A 13,845-nucleotide genomic window follows, 5' to 3' on the forward strand; every position below is an offset into this window, starting at 1 on the left:
GATGGGATTTCAAGGGTATAGTTTCCGGAAGAGCGTAAGCTATAGTTGATGAAACAGATACAGAAATCTGAGGCCCAGATCTAAAAAGGTTGTAGCGCCATTGATTTTTTTCATTATTCATATCACGATACCTGCCTCAATATATATTAAATCAACTGGACGTACTACACTTTCAATACCGTATGCTCATTCTTTCAATCTATGTTTGCCATAGTCCTTTGCTATAATGATTTGATATTTCAAAACAGGGTTTTTATCTCGGCCCTCTGTCTTTGCCGATCAGTAGGGATGTCTAATAATAATAAGCCTTTTTGTCTGTTTTACAATAGTCACTAATTGCTATATTACCGTAAACAAAAAATAATGATTTTTGTTAGTAGGTTAGCTTAGATTATGTTAGTAATATACATTATTTATTTATGAATTATCAGGAACCCCGATTTGGGTAAAGTTTGGTAAAGTGGGGTAAAGTTAAACCCCCATATTTGTTGGTCTTCTGCTATGGAGTGCCAGTTAAGTTAATAAGTGATACCTGTATCTTATATTCAATAATAAACATATTTTATATTTATTTTATTTTTTAGATTTACATCAATATCCTCAGTTGTCAGAAGATCATTCTTCAGAGTAGACCTGTTTTAGACCATAAATAAGGTACTGTATTTTGGCAATACAGGCCAAAATTTAATCCTATATTTAAGTTCATTAAAACAATCGATTCGCGTAATCCGTTGTCTGATAAAAACTATTTACGTAACTCAGCCATGTATGTACGTATACCATCAGATTATAACACAAATTACCAGCAAATTGATATATTTAATGTGACTCAAAACGCATTAAAAAAAACTCTGGCATCTTTTATTAATAATGGCTTTGTAATTCTTCCTTTATATTAAATATTTATTATAATGATCAATGAATCTTAGAACTTATAATTTAGAATGAATGTGTACTTTGTTATGTTTTTGTATAAATATGTAAAACTGTGCTTTATGTTTATGTGTGAATGTGTATTCTGTTTTTGGCTTTTGTGTATAATGTAATTGTTTGAATATTTTTTAATGAGTAGCTGTAGGAATAATTGTTTAATGTGTAGGAATACTTTAATAAAATAAATAAATAAACATTGACTGGTCATCCAAATCAGCACGCACACACAGATGGAACACAAAAAGTCTAGATTTGCCGCGTTTACATATTAATTTAATATTGACGAGATCTCAAGAGAGATCTTAAAAATCTCTATTAAAAGCAGCTATTAAAAACCGCTCTATAAACTGGGAAAGTACATATATTCGGGAGTTACTATTTGTATAAAAACTTAAAATTTCTAAGAATCACAAAGCGTCAATCCATTAATCTTACTTACTATAAAATTTACATATACAACACTTTTTTATATAACATTGCCAGATTGCCAGAGAGCTCGCAATCGCGTTGCCGGCTTTAAAAAAAAAATGTGTGCGTCTACTAGTGTACACACGTAAGAAGTGAAACTTCTTTATGATAAAATTAGAAGTTCAACAAAAGTCTTTATTATCATAGACATGAATACAAATAAAACAATTATTTCATTTTACCTTATTACTACTAAGATTATTAATTGTAATGGAATTATTACTGTCATTGTTATCGTTATTATATATTGCTTCAAATCTCTTCAAATAAACCGTGGTAGGGACAAGAAAAAGATGGCGCGTAACTCAAAAATGTGACGCGTAAAGGGAAAATGTGATGGTAATTTTTTTTCCAACGCCGACAAAGAAGTTTCACTTCAATTAGCACGCCCTTTTCTAGAATGACTCTACACGAATTGGTTCGGAAATACTTCAGTGGGCAGCTGGGTCCACATAGTGTTGGTGCGTGTAAAAACCGCCTTAAAAACGCTCATTTGTGGAACTACGTACGTCGAGGTGATACGTGCGATACTATATGTACAAAATAACTCACCTGCTGAAACAACAGCTTCAAATGCCTCTCACTCTCGCCGACCCACTTTTTCAAACAATCAGCACCTTTTCGCATAAAAAACGCGACTTTTCTTCCCCCCAGAAGGCTGCATTCATTCGCCAGAGCTCTCGCTAAAAGAGTTTTGCCTGTTCCAGGCGGTCCATGGAACAGAATCCCTTTGGCCGGCCGCGTTTTGAACTTTTGAAATAAATCTGGATACATGAGCGGGAACAGGACCATTTCACGGAGACATTTTATGTGTTCTTCTAGGCCTCCGACCTGGAGAATATTGTTTGGAATTAAAAATTTGTTAATTTTTCAAAATATAACATTATATATAATTAATATTTTGTCATAACGAGGGCGGACTTCTCAAGCAATAAGCAATCTTTTTCAGGTAATTTATGTGAGCGATTCCGGATTTGTAGTGCGATTTTTTTTTGGGACTATAGTTATACCAAACAAAAATATTATTATTTATTTATTTTTAGTTATTAGGTAACTAACTAATCACTTAGGGAGCAGTGTTGGCCTAGTGGCTTCAGCATGTGACTCTCATCCCTGAGCTCGTAGGTTCGATCCCCAGCTACCAATGGATTTTCTTTCTAAATGCGCATTTAGCATTAGCTCGAACGGTGAAGGAAAACATCGCGAGGAAACCGGCTTGCCTCAGACCCAAAAAGGCGTGCGTGAGGCACTGAAGGCTTATCACTTGCCTATTCGATTAACAAATGATCATGAAACAGATAAAGAATCTGAGGCCCAGACCTAAAAAATGTTGTAGCGCCATTGATTTTTTTCTTACCTAATTAACGGCCGCTTTCTATACTAGATCTATAATTTAAAAATCCGGAATTACGAAATTTTATATTGAAAAATGCCATAAACCATCAATTGTATATTAGTATTTTATGAGAAATGGATTGAAATATCAATCTTTTGTAGTAAACATTGAATTGAGATTGAGTATAGAAACGGGCCGTTAATATACTTATGAACGTCAGTAAAAAATAAATCTTCTAAATTTACTACCAGTTCTCAAATAGGGGCATAGACAAGAACTGAAAAACCACCTAATATCACCAAAACGTTTACAAACACACATGTAAATGTAAACAATTAAAAATAACAACTGGATAAAAACTAGAACGCAAAAGACTGTAACATTTACATTTAAAAGATCGATAAAATAATTTACCGGTTTTCAAAAGTCCCAATCGTATATCAAAACGTAGAAACCATAGAGAACAAACAGTTTGACAATAATTAAATATAACAGAAGACGTACCGAAGAAAACCGAACGCTGCCATCTACTTCAATGGGCTGGATATCTCTTAAAGCTCGGTCAGTTTTCTTATCATCTGTGGATTTTGTCTTTTGTCTGGAATATTTTAAAAAAAACACATTTTAACATCAATACCTGTATATGAAGCCTGAGCAGACAACAAACACTAAAAACTCATTCGTTATTTTTAACTTTATGTATTGTTTTTCATTTTTTATTGTATTTGTGTTATCTGGAAGAAACTACTTCTAGCAGTAAAACCATTAACATTCTATCTCTTCATTTATTATATTTATTGTAGTTGTAGAATTGTATTGTCTTTTGTTAACATAGCTTTTACACATTAAGAAAAACACGGTGTCCTGGGGGACACCCAAGACAAACAATCCGCGAAAATATAGGGCACCGTGAGTCATTTTTGCAAAAACCCGTCATCTTTTAGTAGATACCAACTCCGGGGAAATAAATACAGATAACACAACTTTCTCTACAGCTGTGATACTTTTGACATTCATCACCTTTAACACGCTGTAAAGCACGCGAAACGTCGGAAAAATTTAAAAATTTAGAATTATGTAAACATATATAAGTTTTTAATAATAATACATAACTTCAATCCGTTCAAAAAGTGTTTTTCTTAAGTTGTAGAATTAAAATAAATCGCGAATATACTCAGCTCGCGGTGTTCGTTTGGTTCAAATAAAGTTGGACGACCAAGTTATATTCCAAGGAGAGATAGCAAGAGCAAGCGGTGAACTCAAAGGAAACCTACCCACACTAGGAGACGTAAATATACACTTATAAATGACCCTGGCACTTTAAATCTGGTTAAAATCTAAATTTCCTAAAATTATTTTTAACACTACTTTAGGAAATACGTCAAAATCTGTTCTAACGACATCGAAGGGACTACTCATATGGGGCCGTAAAAAACCGATAGTCGTACAACCAGTACCTAATACTTTTACCCGCCGGAACCTTTGATTTTGGTCAATATAATCAGTAATATGTAATGGATTTAAGGTTTTCCTTTTTTTAGAAATGGCAACCTGATCAAAGTTTAACTTACAAAATGGAGCATCCACTCTTATAGAACAAAATTTTTTTTTTGATGATCATACTTCAATTATTTTATTAATAATTACTATTTTAGTTATATATTTAATAATAAATTTATTTTTTAATAAATTTATTAACCGATTTTTATTAGGTCAAATAATTGAGCTTATTTGAACTAAATGACGTTGCCGTAAACTATTTCGACTGTAAAATTAGTAACAAATCTTATGAGAACTCAAAACACAAAAAATACGATAAATTTTTATTAGTAGCAAGCCGTTTTCAACATTAGCTCCATTGACCGATAAACCAAATTCATTGCTTTTAAACAAACTCCAAAAATTTTACAACTTCGGAATGACAGACTATCGTTCTGTCAAAATAAGATTGCTTTAATTAATTTAGAGAATTATTGTCTATATTAAAAGATGTGCAAAACAGAATTTTCTTTGTCCAGTCCAGGTATTGAATACCGGTACCAATTTATGTTCTGGTTCTCAATTTAAATTCCTTAATGAGAATTCCAATATATCAATTCTGTGCTTGCATATCAGATTGACAAATGATAATGAAACAGATACATAATTTAGCTTAGCGCCACTGGGGTACGAACAAGTATAACGTCACGCAATTTTTAAGATTAACCCCCCCCCCGCCCCCCCCCCTTGTCTAAAATAATATGAACAATAACGCGTTATGTAATCCCCGCCCCGCATAGTAACGTTTCAAAAGGAAATCTCCCCCCCCCCATGCCCCCGGTTACGCGGCCCGTACCTACCAAGCAGAGAACCGATAAAATACAGGTTCTTAAAGGTTCTCATTTCGATTCATAGACATAGACATAACATTTATTACTAACTAAACACACACACAGAAACACATAAAATAACAATGATACAAGAATAAAAATAATTTAAAAAATAATAATAATAGAGAGAAAAATTTTTTTTAAGAAAAAAGGTTTAATTGTGTAATGCATGTGTGCTGTGGTTGTAATTGGCCCTGGCTCAGCATTATGCTGAGGAGCACACTTGTTCCACAGCGCTGATCATTCTGCCAGAGACCACAGCAGCTAGTTTGCGCCTCAGTCGCAAAAAAACAAATAAGAATCTAATACTCAGTAGAAACAAATAATAATAATAGTAAAAGTTAGCAGTGTAAGCAAAGAAAAAAATACGTAAAAAACGTAAATAAAATTAAATAAAAAATAAAAAAAATTCCGATTCTGATTCCCATAAATTTCGATACTTAATCGGTGTTTTAGGAACCTTTTCAATCCCTGGCCTAGTCTCACGATACAGTTGTATCGGTAAGAATATTTTTATACTAATTTTCATTGTTTAAAGATTGAGAGCGGTTCAGTTGAATAACTAAGGTCTAACTTCTCACCTCCCCTTAGTCTTATTCTTCATGGACACGTTGAGTTCTTCCGCATCAGAGCTGGTGCTGCTCGTGCTACTACTCGACGACGGTGACTGAGCTGTAAACAAATACTCTACGTCACTATCTCTAATCAGGTCAGGTGTTCTAACGGAATTTAAAAGACAGGAGAAGAATTTTGAATAGACTTAGCGAAGGAGAGATAAATGGAGTAATCTAGACAGCCTTTACCCGAGGTCCTTACAACTAAGGATTGTATTTAAGTGCATTTATTTTAGTATATCAATTCAATTTTTAAATTGTTATAGTTAAGGAATAATTTGCTTTTTTATCTCTAATAAGTTATACAATAGCAAACTAAAAATATAAAATTTATTTGCACATCGCTTCTCTTACAGATCCCCCCCCCCCCCCCTTTTATCTTTAACAACTCTCTCAAAAACAACATTTTCAAGTTCGATTCAAAACTTTATACAATCACTTACAATATAAAGCAAATTCTTGTAAAGCTGTCCTAAATTAGCAAAAGTATTCACATCTGCGTGCCTATGACTTCACAGTTACATGTGTAATAATATCAAAAAGTAAATTGTAGTAATTTAAATGAGAAAAAAAATTATACGATAAGGTAAGTTAATATAAATTTATAGTATTATTACGAAGACGGTTCGACTGCAATGTTTCTAGATTTTTCCACTAGTTAGAGAACTTTTCAGCAGGCTGTAATATGACTTCTGACCGTTTCAGGTGAGGGTCAATCACATATTAGAAAATTGTAATTTCCATAATGTTACCCTAGTTTTCAGGAAGCTGAAACCGTTTTTCAGTCGGTTTCAGAACATGTGTAGTCGAGTGGTGCAGTTTTCAGGAGACCCGTTTTCAGGCGTCTTCAAGCCTAGTTATACCCCTTTGATGAAGGAATATTCTAGACCGAACTTTCTAGGTGAGACAAGGACGAAATGATACGAGAGAGAGAGAGAAGATCAGACCTTTCTCGAAACTAGACTGAGCACTCTAGAACGCCGTACGACAAGGACGGAGTAACGTGCGAAAGAGACAAAAGTGCGGACGTTCTAGAATTGTGCAATCGCTACTCAATAGCAAGCCCGCCTAGAGAGTTCTCGAATATTGTTTAGAATTATTCCCAGGTATATATAAGCGAGCCGTAACGCGACTAGTCACCACAGTTTAGTTTGGAATGCGATAACAAGAGAGAAACACCGAAGCGATAAAGTGCGAATAAAGTGAATACAAGTGATAAAGTACTGTGTGAAGTGTGCATAAGTGAAGTAATAAGTGATTGTTTTTGTGTGTTATAAGTGCATTTCTGCAAATAATTTGTGCTCATAAATTCCTCATTAATTTTTCAAGAAATAAATCTACGGCATTTTCTATCCGATCCCCAAGCTCGTAACAGTATTTTTACTTTATCCATATTAAACTTAGTTGATTTCCAAATAAATGCTGTAAGCCTATCGGCGATTACAATTGTGTTGAAATCGCTAAGCATTTGAGCATTACTGCGTAGCTGAATTTGTTGTTGTGCACTTTTTGATTTAAACAGAAAATGCGAAATCTATTGTCAATTACGTCTCCTTGTTTATCAAGTTTATGTAGCTGTCTCTTGTAAATAATTTTCCGGTCATATAAACTTTACAATATAAAAAAACAAACTGTCAGAAGGCTCGCGTATATTGCAGTTTTCATCTTTATTTTTATATCCCAAATATCAAATAGCCTTTAATCACTTATGTAAAAATAAAATATTCTTAATGTATATTAAAATTAACTGTCAGTATACGTTAAAGTTTTGTAACGCAGCCAACTAGTTTAATAAGCCGTTTAATTAACAGCCTGGCCTTTTAACTGTACAGCGCCGTTTAATTAACAGTCTGGCCTTTTAACTGTACAGCGCCGTTTAACTAGCGGCCTGAAAGTTATTCACCATTGTTTGTAACATAATATAATCATTTTGTATGATTTTACCAATTTGATTTTCTTATGTTGTTAGAGCTTAATAAATAATTATTTTGTCTTCGTTGAATTTAATACTTACATCGTATCGTTTTCCTACGTAACAATTTCGGATTTCTCTCTCTTAACGAATACGGTTTTTTTCTTATTGTAAATGCGTTACCTGTAAACACAGCCTTTTTAAATATTCAAAGCTAAATTATCAACACGATTTTATATCTGGAACTCACAACCTTTATCTTAATTTATTTCAACTTTTTTTTTCTCCTATTATGACGAATATAAATTATTATTATTAGTACAGCTCACGATCGATTCATGCCATTGGTATACGAAATGAACCAGCTCTATTAAGGGTATTATTATATTATTAATATTATCTTGTGGAGATTTGCAGGTTATTCTCAAACTCAATATACCTTTATTCATATAGGTAAACAAGTTAACTTATGAACGTCAAAAAGAAGTTAAATTAATTGTAAATTTACATTAACTACCAGTTAAGTCAAGGGCGTAGAGCGGGCAAGAAGAATCTTAAGAAGCAACTTTAACCGCCAAGTATTGAGTCATACAAATTGTTTGAACTGGAGCAAATAAATCCCAAGGATTAGGATCATTTAGGTATTCGTCAAATGTATTAAAAGCTTTATTAATTTACGTTTACTCCTTAAATTTATTTAGTGAAAATTTTCTAATTTCGCTTGAGAGTTTGTTGTAAAAACGAATACAATTTCCATATAAGGAGCGGTTTATATTCTGGAGTCTGATTGGTCGTACAATATCACGTATTATTCTTGTAGTATAATGCTTTATAAATGTATTCGTTATTATTATTAATGTATATGATTATCAGTTGGTGTGGCGTGTTGATTTTTGGGTCTCACAATTTTTTAAGGTAACTATGAAATTTTGCGCTACCTTCATCTTGACCTCATACACTTTAAGACAAAACAGCCGTTTACGAGACACACATGATTGATATTTCTGGATTATTACCTAGTTTTCTCACGATTCCTTCAGCATTGGTCCAAGATCTAGGAGAGTTTAAACGCCACGTGCGTGGGAATATCGCAGAGTTCATATCAGAAAGGTTATTATAAAAAAAATGTAAAAATCTTAAATAACGTACCTCGTCCGCGTGTTTGTCGCGGTGTTATTTGCACGAAAGCTGGTTTTGGTTTGCGCGTGCGCTTCGAACGTCGAGGCCGGAACGCTAACTCACTACCGGACTCCGATGACGAAGTTTCCGATACTGAAAAATTTAATAATTTATAAAGCGCTTATAATAAATGTTTTTGACAGAAAATATATTACAATTTGTCTAGAAGCTTATTAATAATTAATTAATATAGAGATTTCATGATACGGTTTATTTTTGACAGCCTATAATGGATTTTGTTTGTGTCTTAAGAAAATAAATATATATAGCAATTGAATGCATATTATGAAAGAGAAACAAAGTAATTGTGTTGCCTAGATGAACCGCTTGTTAGCGATAAGGCAGCCCGTTGCCTATTAACTTATGTAACCTGCTTTTTTTGTGTATTTTGGTATATTATGGTAACAAAGTATAAATAAATAAAGCATATGAATGTCTAAATACTAAAAGGGCACTTGTCCCCTATTTATTTCTGAATGAAAATTTACAAGAGAAATAACTGTATAGTTTTTGAAAGAATGAAGATACAAACTTGGTTTTTATGTATGCTACTGAAAATGTACATGACAACATAATCTATATTAAAAAGTTGCATATTTCTCTGTGAATGCTTAAAAACAGCCATAAAAATATCATGGACAAGTTACCCTTTAGTAATTAGGTATGTGCTCTTTTAACACTTAAATAGTAATCAATCTAAGTAATATTTAAATAAAATCAAACACAAAGTTAATCAAAAAAGTTATAATGTATTCGTTAATCATCTATAGTTATCACCTATTAGCTTTATTCTTCTTATTCTAGTTTTATTCTTATTATTCTACAGGCCAATTAAAAATGCTATTCCAAAATGACAGGTATTCTTCTGGACAAGTGCCGTTTTAGTATTTAGTTAAAATAGACAAATGGCTTACTGTTCGTGTAAAGGGCGGACAAGTGCTGTTTCGACAGAAAAAGGTGTAGATATGTGTTGACTAGTGATTAAAGCATTAAAAAAAATGGGTTAAAATGTGACATGTGACCTTTTAGTATTTAGACATTCATATAGACTTGCAGTTGGTGAGATTAGTGGGAGCCATTATATTAAAATATATTTTCAAAATGTTGAGCATAGTAAAAAATTGAGAAAAAATTGTAAATGTTACGGTAAATCAATATACATACAGTTCATATAATGTAGTTATGAGGATGAATTTATATTTACCAGACTCTTGCTGACTATCTTTCTTCTGCTGTCTTCTTCCTTTACCGCGAGCACCGCGGACTGGCTTTTGTTGATTGCTGTGATATTAATACAATTATTTAGAAAACTATATCCCTCCGAAGTATACTATATCATCAACAATGTGATATTGGAATATTAGAAGATATATTTTCCTAATTTGTATATGATAGGATCCTTTAATATATATATATATATAGTAAGTAGATAGTTTCTTTTGCATTTTCATATTAAATTTCTAACACACCTAAACAGTACAAAACATACCTATCACTATCCTCATTCTTTTCAGTCTCTTTCGTCTCCTTCTCCTCTTCCTTAACCCGAGTTTCTGAAGTATCCATCTTCTCTTCTGTTTTAACTGGCTCTGGCGGTTTCTTCTCAATAACGGTTTGATTATTGTCATTTTCTGATTCAGATCCAGACGCATCCTGAGAAAAATTAGATTCTTTTAAAAGATTTTCACTTATACATTATTAGCTTATAATTGACGTCATACTTTAAGTATGAGATCGATTTTAATCTCTCCTCTCATATATGTAGCTTAAATTGCAAATTTGGATGTATTACGATAACTTAATGAAATAGTGATAGCGATTTATATAATTTTATAATAAAAAATATATTATATAACAACAGACACAGCAAGAGATTAGTGTTGAATATTTGTGCTAAACCAGCTGTTGTGTTTTTTTCCTCTTTCAGAGCTAAAAAAGAGTGGCGGAGAGTTTATTGCTAGTTCTTCTCTTACATTCTAGGCCCTTGATTTGAGAACTGGCAGTTAATGCAAAATTAGAAGCATTTAATGTATATTTCGTTTTGTGACGTTCATTAGTGTACATTGTGTTACCTAAATGAATAAGTGGTTTGACTCTGTCAGTTTATAATATGAGGCTGGCTTCATGTACTGAATTAAGTCCATGAATAAAAGTAAAGACGGAATTTAAAAAAATATATATCAATCATTCGTATATGTAACACAATTTATTGGTAAAAAACATTAGACTACATTAATCCAAATTGAATAAACTCGCTAACAGCTACACTTCTTACAAATATAACAAGAAACAATATTAAATTTAAATTTAAAAAATATTACATACATCAAACAATTACAAATTATGCATAAAAAAAATATGCTAATCAGACCTCATCGTCATATAATACATATCCGAATATAGGAATATACCTTGTATTCGAATGAGAATTCTCGTCAAGTACCGGTTTCTTGCATCAGCTATATATGGAGCATCAATGTTTCAATTGGTTTATGACGTTTTTTTTTGTATAGAACAGGGGGTAAACGGGCAAGAGGATCACCTGATGTTAAGTGATACCGCCGCCCATGGACACTCTCAATGCCAGAGGGCTCGCGAGTGCGTTGCCGGCCTTTTATGATGGTTATAATGTTAAAGTGTGTATATACATTAATTACTCAGTACAGAAAAACTGTGTCCAGTTTGTGTTTCCACCACACCAACTTACTTTTTATCAAAATCATTTATACAATAAATAAATAAATGTACACTAACAAATATCAAACAATCTAAATTTGATTGACATATTAAAACAATTAATAATAACAAATGAACAGAGGCCTCAACTTCGAATCCTGACTAAACAATTAAAAGATTTCTATACCTTATTGAAACCTGAATTTTTAAGGATTTTGAAAATTGCTTTAAAATAGTTTAATATCAGTTTTATTTTATCACAAACCTTAATATTTTTGCCTCTACCAGACGTTCTCCTCTGTCGAGACAACTGTGTATCCTCATCTGTTATTGGCGGTGCGATGGGTCTTCTTGACTGATTCTGAAATTTTAAACATAAACATCAATACACTGCTGCACAGCTGTAATGGGTTGATAGAAGATAATATGTAAAACACACTAACAACAAATTAATAAAGTTCCAGCAGTCGCCCCCATTAAAAAAACTAAGTTTAAAATTATGAAACCGGCAACATAATATACTTGTATGTATTTATTAAATGAATATGAATAATGAATTTTCTACAGTATATATTACAAGCTATATTAAATTAAATGACAATGATGAACTAAATTTTTATCAATAATAATAATAATTAACATTTCTAACTACAAATGTTAGTTTTCACTTGAAAATTCCTATTCAACAAATGGTGCCGCCTTCAGAAATGGTGAAAAACCAACCGAATTATTATAAAACTCGGACTATTCTCTAAGTTGAAATATACTTACACCGCTAAGAAGCATAAATAGTTCATCGTACACAAGTATTATGCAATTAGGGAATGCAATCCCGACTGGAGATCGTGAGTTCGAGATTAGAATTATCAATCCGGCGGGATCCCGAAATTTTCGGGATCTCGTATAGTTTAAAAAAATAATTCACGTGAATGAATACGATGAAAACTGCATGTTTGTGATAGTGAGGTTAATTAAAATAAAATATTATTTGAAAGAAAACAAAAGCCTTTATCCTTTAATATTACGAACTAAACAACTAACAATTTTAATTACATGAACATAATAAAAACAAAAGTAGGTATAGCTCAAGGAGATTAAAATTGGTGATTTTGAAAGTATCTTCTTAAAAAAGAGTATCTTCTAAAGTGTCTCAAGAGTGCTATCTGCTATCCGGCATCTAATGTCCATTGCAATGTACCCTATGTAATGTGCAATGTCGCGTGAAGCGTCCCAAGCGGATGTGTGTAGAACCGCTGACCATTGCAGCCCAATCCCGTCAATCTCGAACGGGATATCGTCATATTATGCTTCGGGACTGATCCCGAAAAATTACACGGGATCTCGCGAGATCGAGATCCCGCGAGATCGGGATTGCATTCCCTATATGCAATATTGATAACCTTATTTTTCGACGGTTAAGAATAGGTGTAACATATTCTTATACCTATATAACATTAACAGTAAACAGAGAAAGCACATCTTAGTAAATAATAATAATATACAAAATTGATAACACACTATGCAAAAATGGTTAATGGCAATCTTTACACAAACAACTATAAAAGATCTTACCAATTTCCTCTTATTAGCCCTAGCCTCATCACCCGAAGTGAATTCATCAGACGAACTGGTTGTAGTAGGAAACCCATAGAGGTCAGGATAGCCTTTCACTTTCAATTCATTTGTGATCCAGCTCTCATTGAAGTTGTGATGCAATAATTTCCGCTTACGGCAACTACGACGCACGTCTGTAAATTAATATTTAAATATATTCTTAATGTAATTTTAAAAATAGTGGGCAACGCAATATATGCCAATGTGTACAGAGAGAGTTATGTTCCTTTCATTTTCCTAAATAGACTTTTAAATACAAAAATAATATTTGTAGCATACATGGTATCGAGGACTAATGACAACTATAAAACGTACATCGCATTGCTCTATAATAAAATATTATATGTATAACTTATGTTATCAGAAATAACATAGGGTTCTAATGGTAAAAGAATTTTTCAAAGCATGTTCAGGGCATATTCAATTCATACAATCAAATCATTATAATAATAGTGTTGAAGTGTAAATAGGAGCAGTCAATACATCAGTTAATAAACAAACTCTATTAATTTAAAATATTTATACATATAGGATAACATGGCATGAATAACTTAAACTGATTGTATGAATGTACAACTTACTTTGCTGTATCGGTTTGTCTTCACTATCTTCACCATAATTTTTACGCACACCACCATTTCTTCTTATTTTCATACTCCTATTTGGGGTGTCATTGCCCTCGGTAAAAAATACACGGACCTGACGTGATCTATTGAGTGATAAACGATACATATTACTAACAAT

The 13,845-nt window shown here is 32.5% G+C and overlaps 1 protein-coding gene across 4 annotated transcripts in view; it reads right to left on the reverse strand.

Annotated features, from left to right (window-relative positions):
* LOC123713049 (ATPase family AAA domain-containing protein 2-like) overlaps window positions 1-13,845 on the reverse strand; it is a 33,229-nt gene that overhangs the window by 17,704 nt on the left and 1,680 nt on the right. For 3 of the 4 annotated variants that reach the window (XM_045666533.1, XM_045666536.1, XM_045666534.1), the window contains 10 exons: window positions 13,683-13,810; window positions 13,060-13,235; window positions 11,753-11,848; window positions 10,301-10,464; window positions 10,016-10,092; window positions 8,782-8,904; window positions 7,735-7,815; window positions 5,688-5,778; window positions 3,242-3,335; window positions 1,954-2,232 (listed from right to left, as the gene is read on the reverse strand). In XM_045666533.1, the coding sequence (XP_045522489.1) occupies window positions 1,954-2,232; window positions 3,242-3,335; window positions 5,688-5,778; window positions 7,735-7,815; window positions 8,782-8,904; window positions 10,016-10,092; window positions 10,301-10,464; window positions 11,753-11,848; window positions 13,060-13,235; window positions 13,683-13,810 (1,309 nt within the window). The remainder of the gene's footprint in view (window positions 1-1,953; window positions 2,233-3,241; window positions 3,336-5,687; window positions 5,779-7,734; window positions 7,816-8,781; window positions 8,905-10,015; window positions 10,093-10,300; window positions 10,465-11,752; window positions 11,849-13,059; window positions 13,236-13,682; window positions 13,811-13,845) is intronic. The other variant, XM_045666535.1, reaches the window with a different exon arrangement.

Source organism: Pieris brassicae, chromosome 8 (genome assembly GCF_905147105.1).
Source record: "Pieris brassicae chromosome 8, ilPieBrab1.1, whole genome shotgun sequence".
NCBI lineage: Eukaryota > Metazoa > Arthropoda > Insecta > Lepidoptera > Pieridae > Pieris > Pieris brassicae.